A 19,906-nucleotide genomic window follows, 5' to 3' on the forward strand; every position below is an offset into this window, starting at 1 on the left:
TTCAGATGTTTTACTTGTGTGGTCTTTTGATTCTTCAAATGAACACATCCCAGACTAAACACAGTATCAGAAGAACATTTTAATTCCTTTGGTGTTCTGCAAAACAACAAGAACAATGTGCATCCTCTTAATGAACAATGCTAAAACAGCTAGCACTTTGCAAACAAAACAATGTGAAATGGGCCTGGAAATATGACACGTTTACAGGTAGAAGTAGTGCGAGTGGAGGTAAAAGAGAAGAGACTGCCGAAAACAGGCACAAATCACAGCACACAGAGGACGATTCAAGTGAAAGCTGAGTGGTACCTTCAAGGTCTTTAGAAATTATAATAATAAACCCTGTGTGACATCAATTATGGTTTTCAAATCTATCAAAAGAGGTTAAAAACATAAAACATTTATAAAACTGTTGCAACTTAAAACTATGGAAGCCCATTCGTGCCACAAAAAAAAAAAGTGAATTTTTATTTATTTATTTTACTTTTTTTTTTTTTTTTTTTTAACATGCAGGTGCCTCTTTCAGCCAGTGGGGAATTTTTTTTGGTAGTACTTTATTTGACAGTGGCACCATAAGACTCATATTTATGACATGACACTGCCATGAGCATTAATGAATGCTTATGACAGATGTCATGAAGTGTCATCCGGCAAATATTGTCACAACTCCATTTGTGTTCAGTCCGCATCTTTTACATCCATTCAAAAGTGACATAATTCATGGTGTCACTTTTGAATGGACGAAAAAGATGCGGATGGAGTAAGCGACATAATTCGCCGGATGACACTTCATGACATCTGTCATATGCATTCAATAATGCTCATGAGAGTGTCATGTCAAACTTATGACGGTCTTATGAACTCACTGTCAAATAAAGTACTACCCCAAAACAAAAACAACTCCCCACTGGCTGAAAGAGGCACCAGCATGTAAAAAAAACATGAAATCCACAGCCGGAAATGGGCTTCTTGCTTTATTCTTCCATGTAAAGCATAGCCTGTAATCAGTACAATACTCACAAAATGTCAGATATTGGGATACAGGGTCAAAGTTCAACATGAACTAAAACCACAGTACAATTTAATTTGAGCACCTGTCAAAGTTTTAATGTCTCACGTTCAGTGTTTTCATATCACGAGGCGCACATTTTGATGGACAGCCAATTACATTACACAGCTTTAAACAGGACGTCACTAGAAATTGTCATGGCAGCAAATTGTGCAAAAAAATAAAATACGAAAAACAATATTAAAGATCCCCTGTAAAAGGTTATCGTACATTTTCATCATGAAGCCAAACAAATATCCCAGACAAATTGTGAGTACCATTCCAGACCAGACCTTTTAGGTACCACTTTAAAAAGTTACATGACGTGTAAAACTCGCAATGCAAAATGAACCTAAACATTCAGTAAACAACTTATACAGTGACTTTTCAAAAAAGGAAAAGTGGGATCCATCACTTGCGAATGCTAAATAAATGTTGTACAACATAAAAGACATTTTTATGGATTTCTGGAGTTCTTATTTACTGCTTGGCCCGCGCATTCGCGCGTACTCCCTGTTGTTCCCGGACGGAGGCACTTGGAAAGAACATGATTGTACTGTTGTTGACTGTTACATTTGTACCTGTAAATCACGGTCCTTTCTACACGTGTGCTTGACTTCAAGTCAAAGTCCAGATTGTGGACTCGACAAGCTAGTTACTGATTCCGGATCAGTGTTCCCGGCTCCGCAGGAAATGGTAATCTCTCAAAAATGTCGACCCGAGTTTGCCACGGAAATGTGATGAAGAAAGCTGCTCGTGCTCGTCGAAAAATAAAAAGCCTCTTCCCTTAATGGACAACTAATAAAAAAATCAAAGAAATTACATGTACACTACAAATGCTACATATTACCTAAAGGAATAATATTCACAGTCAAACATCGTTTAGCGACGAGCTCCACCTAACGCAATACAAACGGACAACCTTTCACGTACCGTACATCACAAAAATACCCTCCTCAGTCCATTGTGGTCCGTTGGGGTAGGAAAATTGGAAAGCAGCCTACAAAAGGCAGGAAAGGGGAGGGCTGGAGGTTTAAGGCAGGCTGGCAATGTCCCGCTTCGGAGGCGGTCCGTCCAACTTGCAGGCCGCCGACACGTTGGCTTTGTCTTCGAAGAGCAGGACTCTGAGGAAGGAGGAAACCAGTCAAAAAAAAAAAAGACTGCTACTTAAGGCTGCAACAACTAATCAATTAAATGCATTAATAAATTAGTTGCCAACTAATTTGATAATAAATTTTTGCCGGCAGCCATGAGCAGTCTCGTTTGGGTCCTTGTTTGCGGGGAATGTGAGGCTGCGCGCGCGCCAGTGATTAGAGCAAGAGAGAGAGTTCATTGCTGAATTAATGTCATTACAAAGTGTCGAGAGTTAGATTGTCTATTGTGTTGTTAGCTCTAGGGCTGCAGCTATCGAATATTTTAGTAATCGACTGAAAATTCTATCGATTAAACGAGTAATCGGATAAAACATTTTTTTAGGTAAAGAGCAATTATAAATATACATGAGAAAAAAAGACATTTAATCCAATATTGAACCATTTTCAGTCAATCAATGTCTTTATTTTCGATGTACATTGTTGAAAAAAGCTAAGAATTGCATCTAAGATGTGACTAGAAAAAAAATTCACTGCTTTCACTCAAAAAACTTCTAGATCTTCTAAGAAAAAAACCAAACATATTTCTTACCTAAAAATGTAATTACGCTTGATGACACACATCACTTGAAAGCTACGTGTTTTTCCCACGTGTTTCAATTGAATTTCCATTTGTGTCAAGCTATTTTTAAGTTCTAGTTAAGTTTTAAGTTAGTCTAAACAGTTTTTGCAGTGTTCAAAATAAATGTATGATAACTGCTGTATTGGAGCACATTAGGGACCAGTGCTACTTGGTGTTTTATTCAGCAACGACTACTGAGCTAAAACTGACGGTTAGCTTTATTATATTTTAATTTTACACCCTCATCACTCTACGGCGCTGTGTTTTTACAGATTAAATAAAGCCTGTATGTAAGACACGTTAGCCACGCATCGACAGTGGTCATAATCAATAGAAACCTAGCCCTCCGAAGGGCTAACGTTACGTGAGCGAGTGACAGTAACGTTATATTTATCAGCAATGAGAAGTCTAATGCTTAAAGATGGCGGCTGTTTACTAACGCTGCCCAGACGCGGCAGAGTGTCATTTCGCATCTAGTCCTAAATGCATGAGATATCTATGTGATGCATCGGACACTACCTGCTACCACACTAACACATGCGGACGTAGTTTTTAGCAATGTCGGCGTAGTTTGTAGTGGCTGTCGGCTGCAGTAAGTTTTTTTTTTTTTTTTAAATTGCTTCTTCCTCTACGCACGTGACGTCAGCGCGTTGTCCCGCATTAAAAGTAGTCCGGGCAAAACGTGATGCTAAGAGAATGCTCGGTTTTCTTTTTGTGCACCAAATGAGCATTTCAATATTGCTTACATGGCCGAGAGTCGGGACAAACTGACCGTATGTACTGTGCGTCATGCATGGACAGTGCAAGCATATGACTAAATGGGGATTATTTATGTCTGTTGTTTGTGTCCTCTTTTTGGAATTCAATATTTGATCACCCTAGAACGGGGGTCGGCAACCCGTGTTTTGAGAGCCACATGCGGCCCTTTAGCGCTGTCCTAGTGGCTCCCTGGAGCATTTTCAAAAATGTTTGAAAATGGACAAAGATGGTTGAGGGAAATAATCATAATTTTATATGATGTCAAATACTGGGAACATGGCACACGTTTTAATAAAGGAGGTGGCTTGCATTTCGTGTGTGAACTGAAAATACTCCCTGTTCACAGAGAAGGCCACACGGCCGACGACCGGCGGCGGCTTGTCCCACACCATGGTCGCCGGCTGTTAAAGGTGTGCCTGCCGAGAACGTGCTTTCCTCAGCTTGGCCACGAGCATCACCCCGCTCCGACGTCAGCCGTTTTGGCTGGCCGATCCAGCCCGCTCGGTCATATTCCCGTGCCCGCCGAGAATGAGCTTTCCTCGGCTTGGCCACAGCAGCACCCCGTTCCGAAGTCGGACGGTTAGTCCACCGAGAATGGGCCATTTTCAGCATTCATTCCCGGTGACAAGCACTGCCGTGGCCGCAACAGAACGACGCTTTTTTCTCAGTCTCAGAAGCCGGGGCAGGGAAATGACAAAAGTTGTACTAACTCCGGTGGCATCAAATACCGTTCGGGAGAGGAAGAAGTTACCAGTTTTGACCATTATGCAGTAATTTTGCCCTGTCGTACTGAAAAAATGCATTTTCAATATTCTTATTCCATTTAACACAAGACTGTTATTTGTCATGAGTCATGACCATACCATTTATTTAGCAATTGGGGAAAAATACTTGGATAAAAAGAATATCCTCTAAAAATATTGGATAGACTGAAACATTCATTACATTTTGCTCCTCTCTGTCGTATTTTCCTCATTCTGAATCTTCCCCCCTCAATGGGCTGAATTATAAATCAGATGAAATCGTGACCCTGCCGACGTCATCATCCCGCTGGGGACGCTAGAGCTCTATACTGACAGGCAGGTCTAAACGGCAGATTTCGTCATCTGCGCTTTGCCAAATTGTTGTATATAGTCAAATAGTCTCAAAATATGATTCTAATTCACATAATAATGCTGTTTAAGATTTTTTTTTCTGCTGTCCCAGAAAAGGCTTTTAATTTTTTGCAGCTCCGGACATATTTGTTTTTGTTTGTTTCGTCCAATATGGCTCTTTCAACATTTTGGGTTGCCAACCCAACAATGACGTAGAGCCAGCATTTCTAGTCATTTGTTTTGATGCTTCTGCGCATGTGTAATACGTGAACAGGTTTAATGGAGAAAGGCAGTCTCAACAGGCACTCCAAAAAAATAGATATGAAGAAAAATCAGACCTGTGATCTGAACCTAGTCTAAGTGAATTGTTGACACCAGTTCTAGAAAGATTTCACACGTGAGGACTGCTCTGGTTTATTTACAGATGACAGCTGTGTGATGTTTTTCGTTTAAGGGCAAAGGAAGAAAAGTTGTGCATTTTTCTATGCTTCCTGCATTCAAGGATAAGAAGATTTGCCAACTAAATAGAGCGGCCGGCTTAGTCCCGCAGAGCTGACATGCATCATGCCCCTGAGGCCGACTGCTTTAAATAGGATCATCCACAATAACCAGATTGAAAACAGTGGCCTGCAATGCCGTACCTTTCCCAAAAAAGTTCACGCCTAGTCACGACGATTTTCAGGTATTGCACTTTCTCGCACGGCCATCGGTGACTCACCAATAATCACCTACTTAATCACACAATCCCGCAGCTAAGAACAACGACGACCCGGTTTTGTCGCTATGGAGATTAGCGGCCGAGGCGGCGCGCGGTCTAGTGACGTCGGCGTTCATCCCCACGGACGGATGACGCCATCAGCTGATATTAACACTCACAGTTTGAGCACGGCCGAGCGTTTGCCCAGCATCATCTTGACAAAGTCCCTGTAGTCGATGGTATTGCTGCTGCTGCCGCCAGTCACCTCCATGATCATTTTCTTCAGCTCCAAGTGGGTCTTGGGAACGCCCAGCTTCTCCATCATCCGCTTGAGACCCATCAGATCTGAAACAGCAGGGACACGCTGTATACTTTTCCGGCAATATCGACAATGTTCACAAACTATCAGTGTATCAAGTGTGCCATTTGTTCATTCCATGTGTGTTTTAGAACCCAAAATCGGAAAACGACATGTTATTTCATTCGTCGAGAGGCGGTAACAACTAATCGATTAATAAATTAGTTGCCAACGAATTTGATAACTGATTACTGCCGGCAGCTATGAGCAGTCCCGTTTGGGTCCTTGTTTGTGTGTAATGAGAGGCTGCGCGCCCCAGTAGGCCTGTCGCGATAATAAATTTTAGTAGATGATAAGTTGTCTCATAAATTATTGCCGATATGCGATATTATCGTCAATCTTTTTTTTTTTTTAAACCAATTCAACCACTAATGTAGTGACAATACAGCCTAATAAATCACCTATTCAAATACGACAAATTGTTATTCTTAAATAAAACACAAACTGTATTACAAATAATAATTATTAAAAACACACACAATGCAATGAGTCATTTGAAAGCTAGCTATGAGCAGAATATGAAATAGGTGAGAAACCCAATGCCATTTTTGTTCTCTGCCAATTAGAGCCCATCAAAAGTGTTTATTTGATCCGAAATGACTGTCATCTAGAGCAGGGCGGTAAACCGAAAATTTACCGTCACCGAAATTCTTAACGATGACCGACGTAATTTTGACCATGTCGGTAAATTCGGTAAATTAATAAAACAAGAAAATATAGTCTTTTCATCCCGCTTTGATTCTGTTGTTCGTCTATGTTCATTCCCCTTTAAGAAAGCAGTCAATGGGCTTACGTAGAGAGTCACGTGATCATCAAGAAGCCAATCAAACAAAGGCCTGGTAAGCTAACGCTAGCAGCTAACGCTACAAGCAAAACGTGATGGAGTGTGGCTTAAGGGAGGTTCACCAAACTTTCACCCGACATTTAGTAGACTCTTGGTGGCATCCAGACGGACTTTCACCCGCTGTCCTCCCTTGTTCTCACGATTTCCAGAGATGGTGCTTTCGTGGCTTTCTACTGGTAGCCAGGCTAACGCTAGCTAGCGGCTAACGCTACAAATGAACGTGATGGAGTCGGATAGCGGCTCTAACCTTGTCGAAACGCCTGAACTTAATGAGTGGTTTGGGCACGGACAGCATCTAGCAACTACTATGTGGCGTTATTTTGTATCTGTCTGTGTGTGATTCCTCTGATAGCTTTTGTGATGGTAAAGCATTCAACATAAAGTACAATCCAACGGCGAAACTTATAATGACCGAGAAATGGCCCCAGCTATTTTTCTGTATGTGCTTATTTCTGTGTCATTATTGCTATCATAAAATCTTAAGCGTTTCATTTGAAAAAGATCAATATAGCTTTAATGTGTGTGTGTCTCTCTGTTTGTTTGGGGGTTCATTTGTGCGTGCATTTATTAAAAAATGCACTGGGGGTGGGGGGGGTGGGAGACCCTGAAAGCATAAAGTAGACACTTGTATTTAATAATTATGTCACAGCAGCCATTAACAATAAGTTGTCTTTTTGAAGTGTACTGTTCAAGCTGCAAGTCATTTGTGTTACAATGACATGTTTGCACAGGCATATTGATTTTGATAATGTACGTTGTTCAAGTCATACACGCTGTTATAAATGTTCATACTTGAATTCTTATTGCTTACGATACATTTTTATAAACTTAATGTTTAGACTGCATGTACAATTGTTAAATACGGTATATGAAATTGAATGCTGGTAAATAAATCAACAAGAAACAGTTAATCTGTATTTCATGCATTGATTCAGATTTTCAAATTATATAACGGTACGCTTGGGCGAATTTATCGTCATTTATCGTTATCGAGATAAATCTGCTCAATTTATCGTGATACATGTTTAAGGCCATATCGCCCAGCCCTACTGTCATCTTGTCCTGCAAAGTGCATATGTTAGCAAATTTGAAGCCAAATTATTCAATGGCAATCAGATTTTTCAAAATGGGTGTCATTTTAAAGCTACTCTTAGTGTAGAATCTGAAGTGTGTGAGATTAACTCCAGAAATCTTTGTTTACATGTTGAACATTAAGTGCTTTTATTTTGAAATGTTCAGCGGAAGTATTTCGCTAAGCCGCTAACCGTATGCTTTACACGCCGTAAATAAATAATAAAGTGCACCTCTATTTTTGTCATGTATAAGGTGTCAGTAATAACATTTCTTTTTCTTTTTTTCCGCATCATTTGCAAATGCTGTTAACTAGAGTGTTTTCATGTTTAACCTTTGTTAACCATGTTCACCTTTTAACCACAGTTTTGCTTTTTTGAGAAGACTGCCAATGTTTTATCGCAGTCTAAAGTGGCTAGTAAATTGTCTTTTTTCCACAACCCTCAATACTAATGTCTTACAATGTTCAACATGTGTCCCCTTTTTTTGTACGTCTGAACTGAACTCTAATTGTACAGCGTGTTGCTGACCTATAAACATCTGTGAACGGAACCAGGAAAATTACCGCCCTCTTTTTTATTTACCGTGCGATAAATTTACTTATTGCATATCTCGACAGGCTTACGCGCCAGTGATTAGAGCGGGAGTTCACTGCAACACTCAGGTTGGGTTGCCGAATCAATAATCCTGTATTACGAAGTATCGAGAGCAAGATTCAATGTGCCACCGTGGGTAAATGAAGCCAATTGTAGTGTTTGTATTCTTTCTTGATGAGACACTACTACTTTGCACGGAGCACTTAGCTCGTGAGCCATGATGCTAATAAGTGTCTTAAGTGTCCATTTGTATTGTTTTGGAGAAGCATATTAGCACTTGAGTGATTGTTAGATAGTAAAGTTGGCTCATTTTTTTTTATAAAGAAACCACACACATAAACCCATTCATACAAACTCCTATTCAAACAAAATTGTCATACAAGCGAGTGTGCTTTGAAATTGCATTTCGATTGTATTTATCAACTACTGGACAAAGAAAACTGATTCATTCCAGTCTGCCTCCTCCTTATTCGATGTTTAGTTTGTATACAAAAATAAATAAAAATAAATGAATGCAGGCATGAAAATGGGTCAGGGGTTAAAAAGGTGAGAAGGGTGTGGAGGAAATATGTTCCAGTACACTGTACACCCCAACAAAATATTGAGCTCTGTCGACCCACACTGTGTTTCAGCAGGGCCGTGCAGAGACCGGTGGAGGGGCGGGTTCTCGTAGATCAAAAGGAGCACATGAACAAGTATTTAATACACCTTAAAACAACATAAATTCAATTTTAACCAGCTTTAGATAATTATTGGCTGCGACTGTGACATACTTTAATTGGAAGGGGGCAACAGTGACTAGAAATCAAAACTGTCATCAACACTTTCTGGCTGTGACTCAGTCAGTCTGCCTATTTTCTTCCCTCAACCTCTGCATCAAAACTTCCTTCCTCAACTTGTTCATCTGAGAACAAACCACATTAGATGGTCACTGAGCCACCAACAGCACAGTTTTCTTAAAACTATTATTTCATTATTATCCATACTTAACAACTCTAGCACCTAATGATTAATAAAGCAATGACATAAAATCTTATAGAAACATAACATTGTAATTGTAATTGTATTTAATACCCGACTATCCTTGCAAACTTGTTCTTACCAGGTCTGCTATTCACCCAGCTGATGAGGTATCCACTGCCTTTAGCAGCCTCATCTAACTCCTTTTTTTAATCCCTCAATCTCCCTTCCCTACGAGGCATGTCTATGTAATGAAATATAAATATTAAAAAAAAACAAAAAAAAAACAGACTCCCCGGTGGCTTTTAGTTTTAAAGCTTTCTTAATTTCTTTCTCTCTCAATAACGATGGAGGTAGATTTGTGTTTTTATTATTCAATCGTGTTTTTATTATTCAATCAAAAAACAAAGTTACTTCTATCAAAAACAAAGTTGCTTCAATCAAAATACAGTATATACTTTTAATCCCCAAAAAGTCACTTCAATTAAAAAAAATTGTTTTTGATTGCAAAAATAAATTTGAGACAAAAAAAGCATTTGAAAACTATTTTACTTGATTGAAACAAATTTTTCCATTGAAGTAATGTTGTTTTGCGTTTGGGCCACATTTTGGCTAGGACATTTGTGTCTTTATTATTCAATCAATAAGTTGCTTCAAACAAAAATATATATATAAAAAGAAAATCTTTGCACACGTGTCAATCACCGTTTACCAAAGCCTGAGAGGGTTTGAGTAGACTCACTATGAAGCATTTAATAAAGCCAAGCATTTTCTTACTACTTTATTCTTGTTTAAAAATAATTCGGTGGGGCAGTAACATGTTTAAAACTTATCATAATTCTTACATTTTGAAGTGCTTGAAAACCATTTATAAATGATACTTTGGTGAAAAAACATGTCATATATATGTATCTTTTTTCCAATGTAAAATCTGAATAAATGCATTGAACACGCACCAAAAAATGGGGGGTGCTACTTCGCGGTTTTCACTTATTGCGGCGGGTTCTGGTCCCCATTAACCGCGAAAAACGAGGGATCCCTGTATTTCTGAAAAGCTTTAAGAAGCAGGACTCATTCCCACCACTCGTCGGGCCGGTGTTGTGCCGACACCGGCCGTCAGCTCAAATCCAAGCCGAAAATAACGCGTCTCCGGCGGACGACGGGAGCGATGTGAGGCGCCACCTCCATTCGAGAGCATGCCGCTTAATTTGACTCAACAGTGTTTCTTCGTTTATATTACCGCTAAATGCACAAGCTTGACGCCAATTTAACGGGAGCTATTTTTTTTCATGGGAGATTTGGCTAGCTCTGGCAGTGTTCAACGCAAGCTGCACCGAATGGCAGTAACTTTTTTATATCGCAAAATGTGAAAACGATTGAAACCATTACTCACCAAATTCAATCTGCTGGCAAATACAGGCAGGTGTGCATGCTGCGCTCTGGTCTGCCCCGGTGTGGATAAGGCCTGCTTTTTGTTTTCGCAGCTATGCAATGCCACCCAAAGGCTCTCCGAGCACTCCATGTACAGTAAGGAGTGCGCGCGTTTGGAATAATGGAACGCACCTCGGGCCGATGATTGGTTCTCGTCAGCGAAGCATCTAGAACAGTGGTCTCAAACCGGTCCTCAAAGGGCCGCAGGGGGTACTGGATTTCATTCCAACCAAACGAGACAAATATCTTTTCACCAATCTGGTTTCTTACAAGTGTAATCAGTTGATTGCAATCAGGTGCTGCTTATGTTAGTAGAAACCTCATTGGTTGAACTGTTTGTGCTGGATCTGTTGGAACAAAAACCAGGACCCACTGCGGCCCTTTGTGGAGTCGGTTTGAGACCGCTGATCTAGAAGGATTTGCTGACTGTCCAAGTGTGACATTTTTTAAAGAACCGATTTCTTAAGTGCTCAGTTTACGTACTAAGTTAATCACATGATGATAATAATAATGTAACGTTGATAATAGTCAACCGTTTTATCAGATTGAAATTCTTTATTTGTGGAAACTTATTGAACAACACGACTGCTATCTGCCGCAGCCAACGCACATATCTCCCCCGCCAGAACAAACGTAAACACGGAAGGCACGTCCCTCGCTCTCCCGCACCTCCCTCACCCCTCTACGTCATGCGGTGCATTCAGGAACACATGCTAACACCCTCGCCACATTATAACTCGATTCGTTACAATAATAATAATTAAATAAAACCTCCCGCCCCACCCCCCTCCTCCCAAAAAGAATTTCTCCTCGGATCTATGCAATTCACGTAGGTCGCCATTTTTGACTTCAAAACGGCGAATTTCGCCGAAAGGTGAGAGATTTTCATGCCTGTAAATGTCATTGACACAATCCATCTATATCAGCGCTTTGCCCACAAGAAAAAAATGTCAATTAGCAGAATTTTTTTTTTTGAATGATCAGGACTTTTGTCTGATTTGTGTACTGAGAAATTATTTTTGTATAATACAAAGAATCTCAATTACAAACCTCAACAAGTTTTATGTACATAAAACAGAGTTGTAGACTACAGTTAAGTCAGGAAGCTGCCATAGAAATATTGTTGAAGGAAATAGTCATCCATTTTGTCTTCATTACTTCAGGCATGAAAATGGGTCAGGGGTTAAAAAGGTGAGAAGGGTGTGGAGGAAATATGTTCCAGTACACTGTATTGTACACCCCAACAAAATATTGAGCTCTGTCGACCCACACTGTGTTTCAGCAGGGCCATGCAGAGACCGGTGGAGGGGTTGGTGCTCGTAGATCAAAAGGGGCACATGAACAAGTATTTAATACACCTTAAAACAACATAACTTAAATTTTAACCAGCTTTAGATAATAATTGGCTGCGACTGTGACATACTTTAATTGGGAGGGGGCAACAGTGAATGGAAATCAAAACTGTCATCAACACTTTCTGGCTGTGACTCAGTCAGTCTGCCTCTTTTCTTCCTTCAACCTCTGCATCAAAACTTCCTTCCTCAACTTGTTCATCTGAGAACAAACCACATCAGATGGTCACTGAGCCACCAACAGCACAGTTTTCTTAAAACTATTATTTCATTATTATCCATACTTAACAACTCTAGCACCTAATGATTAATAAAGCAATGACATAAAAATCTTATAGAAAAATAACATTGTAATTGTTTATATAATTGGATTTAATACCCGACTATCCTTGCAAACTTGTTCTTACCAGGTCTGCTATTCACCCAGCTGATGAGGTATCCACTGCCTTTAGCAGCCTCATCTAACTCCTTTTTTTTATCCCTCAATCTCCCTTCCCTACGACGCATGTCTATGTAATGAAATATAAATATTTAAAAAAACAAACAGACTCCCCGGTGGCTTTTAGTTTTAAAGCTTTCTTAATGTCTTTCTCACTCAATAACGATAGAGTTAGATTTGTGTTTTTATTATTCAATCAAAAAACAAAGTTACTTCTATCAAAAACAAAGTTGCTTCAATCAAAATACAGTATATACTTTTAATCCCAAAAAGTAGCTTCAATGAAAAAAAATGTTTTTGATTGCAATAATAAATTTGAGACACAAAAAGCATTTGAAAACTATTTTTCTTGATTGAAACAAATTTTTCCATTTAAGTAATGTTTTGCGTTTGGGCCACATTTTGGCTAGGACATTTGTGTCTTTACATTGTGTCTTACATTTTCAAGTGCTTGAAAACCATTTATAAATGATACTTTGGTGAAAAAAGTGAAAAAACATGTCTTATATATGTATCTTTTTTCCAATGTAAAATCTGAATAAATGCATTGAACACGCACAAAAAAATGGGGGGGGGGGGGGGGGGGGTTGGGCCGCTACTTCGCGGTTTTCACTTATTGCGGCGGGTTCTGGTCCCCATTAGCCGCGAAAAACGATGGATCCCTGGCCGTCAGCTCAAATCCAAGCCGAAAATAACGCGTCTCCGGCGGACGACGGGAGCGATGTGAGGCGCCCCCTCCATCCGAGAGCATGCCGCTTAATTTGACTCAACAGTGTGTTTCTTCGTTTATATTACCGCTAAATACACAAGCTTGACGCCAGTTTAACGGGAGTTATTTTTTTCATGGGAGATTTGGCTAGCTCTGGCAGTGTTCAACGCAAGCTGCAACGAATGGCAGTCATTTTTTTATATCGCAAAACGTGAAAACGATTGAAACCATTACTCACCAAATTCAATCTGCTGGCAAATACAGGCAAGTGTGTATGCTGCGCTCTGGTCTGCCCCGATGTGGATAAGGCCTGCTTTTTGTTTTCGCAGCTTTGCAATGCAACCGAAGGCTCTCCGAGCACTCCATGTACACGCGTAAGGAGTGCGCGCGTTTGGAATAATGGAACGCAGCTTGGGCCGATGATTGGTTCTCGTCAGCGAAGCATCTAGAAGGATTTGCTGACTGTGTTCTTAAGTGCTCAGTTTACGTACTAAGTTGATCACATGATGATAATAATAATAATTAAATAAACCCCCCCCCCCCTCCCAAAAAGAATTTCTCCTCGGATCTACGCAATTCACGTAGGTCGCCCTTTTTGACTTCAAAACGGCGAATTTCGCCGAAAGGTGAGAGATTTTCATGCCTGTTACTTACAACATGCCGAAAACAACTTCAAGTTAAATTATGAAGGATATTGAAAAAAGTGACAGTTATCCGATTAATATATGAATAGTTCAACTACTTGTTCAAATAATCAATTATAAACGTTAGTTGCAGCCCTAATTTGTCGTTTTCAAATCAAAATTCGGAAAACAAATAACTGTACCAATTTTCGGTGTTTTGATTTTGTTTTGAAATTAAAAATCGAATATGAGAGAATAGAATTATGGTATTTTTGTTCTGTTCGTTTTTGGTTTGTATCAGTTTCCATGTGTCGTAACCCGGAAGTTGCTGATACACTGATAAGAGTTCCCTGTTCAAAAATGGCGTTTTCCACTCTATAAACAGCATGTACACATCAGTCATCCTTGAAAAAAACATTAAGTAATAATAACTATAAAACATCTATCGTGCTGCTCGATTCACCCATCAATACAGTAGAGACTGACAGACCTTCCCGATGGAAAATAACGAAAAAAGTCAACAACTTTCCTGGTTACTCACCAATCTCGCCTTGGTCATTCAGGTCAAATTCAGCATATTTATCTGTTAAAAAAAAGCAGAAGAAAACAAGAGAAAAAGTAAATAAAAAAAAAAAGAACGAGCATCTGATCAAAGTTTATATATATGGCTAGCACTAGGACTGCTGCTATCGATTATTTAGGTAATCGATTAAACTGTCAGTTAGTTCGAATAAAACCTGAGCTTAGCCTCAAACGAAATAAATAAATAAATAAATAAATAAATAAATAAATAAATAAATAAGGATCTAAGTACAACAAAAAAACTAACTTGCAAAGCAAAGGTCCGCTAGCTTAAATGCTATATAATGTTAATGTTTACCAGATTGTTTCTGGCATGCACTAGAAACAATCTGCTGCGCACCAGATCGTTTAAATTAATTTTATTTCTGTTGATGTCCCTTTAGGGGCTCCGTACTATGTACGCTTGTCCGTAAAAGCCGGGCCAATGTTTATTCTTGAGTGTCCTTTTATCCTGGTAGCCTCCCTTTTTCTTTTTGTCTCCTCGGACAAATTTTTGTGTCTTATGTTGCGCTCTCATGCTGTAAGCAGTCAGCACATTTGTAGTTTGTGTGGCAGGGTTCCTCACACTCTCCTCAAAGTTAATTCAAAAGAGGTGTTATTCAAGTAGTTGTCAGTCGACATATCACAAATGTTATGAAAATATTTAATAAAGGTTGAAAAGTTACCAAGTGTTGCTTTAAGAAAAAAAAAGTTAGTACATCTGTTTTGAAAGGCCTGCTTCTTCTCCCCTTAAATGTCGCAGTTTTCTCTCCTCTAGTCACATTACACTTTCTGCAGCACAATGGCAGCTGTGTGTGCGCATGTGTTGGGAAGCTGAGAGACGGAACTGTGTGAACCCGTGGGGAGCGCGACGGGACAATGATCAGCCTGTTCCCAAACTTCGGGGTGGAGGGGGGAGTATGTATTCTCGCATACACATTAGAGAGCTGAGTGGGACACAGCCTGTTGATCGTCTGTAGCCTCAGAAAACCAGCTGACCCAAGTCTGCGGACCCTCTTAGACAGACACTTACTTATATGGTGCCTTCAGGGGCATTTGGAATTTTGGAGCATATGACGACTACAAAAGCAGTCCACATTGCCACAAACACGCTGGCCGTCACATACAGGCAATGAGTTCATTTAGGGGCATTTCAGGTTATTTCCTGTTGATTTTTGCCAACTTCCGATTGATTTTAGGGAATTTATGGGTCACCTCCTGTTGATTTAAGGTTACTGAACAAGAAGTTACCTGTAAATGCCCTAAAATGAACAGGAAGTGAACAGGAAGGTCACACTGTGTTTATTTAAGGGCAGTTAGAGGTCAATTTCTGTTGATTTTGGGGCATCTGTGAGTCGCTTCCTGTTGGTTTGGGGTTACTGAACAGGAAGTGACCTGTAACTGCCCTAAAAAAGAACACAGAGTGACCTGTAACTGCCCCCAAAACTAGGAAGCCTGGTTGTGAATGCTCCGATTTCAGTGCTATTCAATTGATGGTGCTAGATGTCATGTTCAAGTCGTTTTGACTCCTCCTCCCTGTCAAAATGGATTGGACGTCTAGCGCTGTAGCTCCTGTTGATTTTCGCTCACTTCCTGTTGATTTAGGGGCATTTACAGGTCCCTTCTTGTTTATTTATGGTTATTGAACAGGAATTTGCCTGTAAAAGTCTTTTTGATTCGTCCTCCCAGTCAAAATAGACTGGTCATCAACAGCAGCCAATGAGTTAACATTGACACTATTCTAGAGTAAAATTTTGGCTCGCTTTTTTGTGTTTTAAACAGTGATACCTTTTTAAAGCGATATATCAATTCTTGGCTGGCGCATATCGATAACCTTTTGGGATACAAAGTCACCTTTTCGATTTACATTGGGGCAAATAAATATTTAGTCAACCACTAATTGTGCAAGTTCTCCCACTTGAAAATATTAGAGAGGCCTGTAATTGTCAACATGGGTAAACCTCAAAAATGAGAGACAGAATGTGGGAAAAAAAGCAGAAAATCACATTGTTTGATTTTTAAAGAATTTATTTGCAAATCATTGTGGAAAATAAGTATTTGGTCAATACCAAAAGTCCATCTCAATTCTTTGTTATGTACCCTTTGTTGGCAATAACGGAGGCCAAATGTTTTCTGTAACTCTTCACAAGCTTTTCACACACTGTTGCTGGTATTTTGGCCTATTCCTCCATGCAGATTTCCTCTAGAGCAGTGATGTTTTGGGGCTGTCGTTGGGCAACATGGACTTTCAACTCCCTCCACAGATTTTCTATGGGGTTGAGATCTGGAGACTGGCTAGGCCACTCCAGGACCTTGAAATGCTTCTTACAAAGTCACTCCTTTGTTGCCCTGGCTGTGTGTTTGGGATCATTGTCATGCTGAAAGACCCAGCCACGTCTCATCTTCAATGCCCTTGCTGATGGAAGGACATTTTCACTCAAAATCTCTTGATACATGGCCCCATTAATTCTTTCCTTTACACAGATCAGTCATCCTGGTTCCTTTGCAGAAAAACAGCCTCAAAGCATGATGTTTCCACCCCCCATGCTTCACAGTGGGTATGGTGTTCTTCGGATGCAATTCAGTATTCTTTCTCCTCCAAACACGAATACCTGTGTTTCTACCAAAAAGTTCTATTTTGGTTTCATTGACCATAAGAAATTCTCCCAGTCCTCTTCTGGATCATCCAAATACTCTCTAGCGAACCGCAGACGGGCCTGGACGTGTACTGGCTTCACCAGGGGGACAAGTCTGGCAGTGCAGGATTTGAGTCCCTGGCGGCGCATTGTGTTGCTGATAGTAGCCTTTGTTACTGTAGTCCCAGCTCTCTGTAGGTCATTCACTAGGTCCCCCCATGTGGTTCTGGGATTTTTGCTCACCGTTCTTGTTATCATTTTGACGCCACAGGGTGAGATCTTGCATGGAGCCCCAGATGGAGGGAGATTATCAGTGGTCTTGTATGTCTTTCATTTTCTAATAATTGCTCCCACAGTTGGTTTCTTCACACCAAGCGTTTTACCTATTGCAGATTCAGTCTTCCCAGCCTGGTGCAGGTCTACAATTTTGTCTCTGGTGTCCTTTGACAGCTCTTTGGTCTTGGCCATGGTGAAGTTTGGAGTGTGACTGACTGAGATTGTGAACAGGTGTCTTTTATACCGATAATGAGTTAAAACAGGTGCCATTAATACAGGTAACGAGTGGAGTTTCGTAAGAAGAAGTTAGACCTCTTTGACAGCCAGAAATCTTGCTTGCTTGTAGGTGACCAAATACTTATTTTCCACTAATTTGGAAATAAATTCTTTAAAAATCAAACAATGTGATTTTCTGTTTTTTTTTTTTCATCATTCTGTCTCTAATGGTTGAGGTTTACCCGTGTTGACAATTACAGGCCTCTAATCTTTTCAATTAAGAGAACTTGCACAATTGGTGGTTGACTAAATACTTATTTGCCCCACTGTATTGTCACAATAATGAGACGCTAACATTGTTAGCCAACGCTGACCAAGGCATTGAACAACATTGAATACAGCTTTGCTATTCACTAAAGTTTGCATCATCAAGTTTGTTTTTTTTTTGCCGAGTTTTTTTTTTTTCCGCCCCCAAAGTGCTCGGAAATCACTGGTTTACTAAAAAGCTTGACATGCATAATTTCGCGTGCCGCAAATTAACAAAGGGAAAGAACAAACGCGTTGTTTTGGCCTCTGCCGAACGTCTTTAGGGAGCGCATGCGGTTTTTGTTTTGGTTCCCTTAAGCAGCTTTACGTCACGCTAAAATGTGCAGCCAAAATTCAAAACAACATGAGTCGTACCCTGGCAAACGACAAGACACATTTACCCTTTTTTTGCATTCTGTTTTTATGTCACAATGAGGTCATTCTAACAACGCCGTTTTGTTTCTGCCGGCGGGTGGGAGCAAAGTTCTGTGATAACAGCGGGCGGTGATTTAAGAAGAAAAAAAAAACAAAAAAAAAACGCCCTGCCGCATTCCATCGTCGGCCTTGCAAACATCAATGCGGCCTTTTCCCGAATGGGGGAATGTGGGAGAAAAAAAGATAAAACTATTGAGGCTGAAACAGCAGAAATACAACTACATTTCATCATATTGCAGCGCTAGCTCGATTGCCTTGTCGCTTGTAAAAAAAAAAAAAAAAGAGTCAATGTCATAAAAAATGTTTGCACCTTAGACCTCATTCCAGCCAGCATGATAGGATTAACTCTTGTTTCTGTTTTACTTCCTAGAGTTAGGGTTGAGTGATCCGTTATTTAAAAAAAAAAAAAAAAAAAAAAAAAAAAAAAACAACAAAAAAAACATACTATTTATTGTTATATTACGCTGGGCTTAATATTTTACCTGTAAATGTGCTTTACAACAAATAGTTGGACTATGAATACGAAGGGTGGGAATCTCTGGGTATTTCATGATATGATACAATTTGCAATAATGATTATCTCACAATATAGCGATATAATAGTTATCGATACATGGGTCAGGAAATAAATAACTGATATTTTACTACGCAAGTGTTAAACAGAAAAACAAGCTCTTTTCATCCTTCTGCTGTGAATTGAATTGTTTATCACAAGTAGACGTCCAATTCATTTGAAGTGGGAGAGTGGCAGTGAATAAACATTTGTCAATGGCAACCAATTTGTTGAATTTAGGGGCATCTCAGGTCATTTGCTGTTGATTTTCAGTCACTTCCTGTTGATTTTGGGGCATTCATGGATCACTTCCTGTTGATTTTTGGTTAATGGACAGGCAGTGACCTCTAAATACCTTTAAATGAACAGAAAGTAAACTCTACATGCCCTGAAAATCAGAAAAACTGGCTACGAATGCTCTGGTTTCCAATTAACGCCCCCTCACAGTCTAAAAGGACTGGCCGTCTAGCGTTGTCAAAAGGCAGCCATTGAGTAAACAAAGACACTATTCAAATTAGTGCTGCAACGATTAATAGATTAACTCGAGTATTCGATTAGAAAAAAAGATTCGAATTAAATTTGGCTGCTTCGAGTATTCGTTTAATTAAAGTGCCGTTGTAATGGTTTGTTTTGAAAATGTTTGCATTTAGTTTTATTGATTTGGGTGGATACACGGCCCTCGACCTTATTTCACATGGCTGAATCCATCTGCTCCCCGTTAAGACCAACATAAGCTAAGTTTTTGCTTGAGCTAATGTTTTTTTTAATGCATTTGGAATTTAGTTTATTGGTATATTTAGACATTTTTTTGTGGGAATATGTGTCTGAACCATTTGTTAAGAGCATTGTAAAAACATATTAACATTTTACAGCATTTAAGCTAGCGGACTTTTGCTATGTAAGTTAGCCAACTGTTCTTTTGTTGTGTATAGATCCTCATTTATTTATTTATTTATTTATTTTTATGCCATTTGAGGCTCAGCTAAAGAATTTTAATTCTTTACGTTCCTTATCCGATTACTCGATTATTCGAGCTAAATAGTTAATCGATTAATGGACTACTAAAATAATCGATAGCTGCACCCCTAATTCAAATGGAAGATTTTGGTCGCAATCTGTTAGTTTTCCTTTAAAAAAAAAAGTCTTTATGTATTTTTAATACTTATACTTAAAAAAACCACCTGTTTAAAATGATACATCGATTCTTGGCAGGAGCATATCGATAACCTTTT

The 19,906-nt window shown here is 39.5% G+C and overlaps 1 protein-coding gene across 1 annotated transcript in view; it reads right to left on the reverse strand.

The window, feature by feature from the left end:
* Nucleotides 1-45: 45 nt before the first annotated feature.
* Nucleotides 46-19,906, reverse strand: part of aif1l (allograft inflammatory factor 1-like) — a 37,997-nt gene continuing 18,136 nt past the window's right edge. Inside the window, exons 5-7 of the mRNA XM_057818709.1 lie at nucleotides 14,233-14,274; nucleotides 5,488-5,653; nucleotides 46-2,169 (exon numbers count right to left, since the gene is read on the reverse strand). Of these exons, the coding sequence (XP_057674692.1) occupies nucleotides 2,079-2,169; nucleotides 5,488-5,653; nucleotides 14,233-14,274 (299 nt within the window). The 3' untranslated portion in view covers nucleotides 46-2,078. The remainder of the gene's footprint in view (nucleotides 2,170-5,487; nucleotides 5,654-14,232; nucleotides 14,275-19,906) is intronic.

This window comes from Corythoichthys intestinalis, chromosome 17 (genome assembly GCF_030265065.1).
Source record: "Corythoichthys intestinalis isolate RoL2023-P3 chromosome 17, ASM3026506v1, whole genome shotgun sequence".
Taxonomy (NCBI): domain Eukaryota; kingdom Metazoa; phylum Chordata; class Actinopteri; order Syngnathiformes; family Syngnathidae; genus Corythoichthys; species Corythoichthys intestinalis.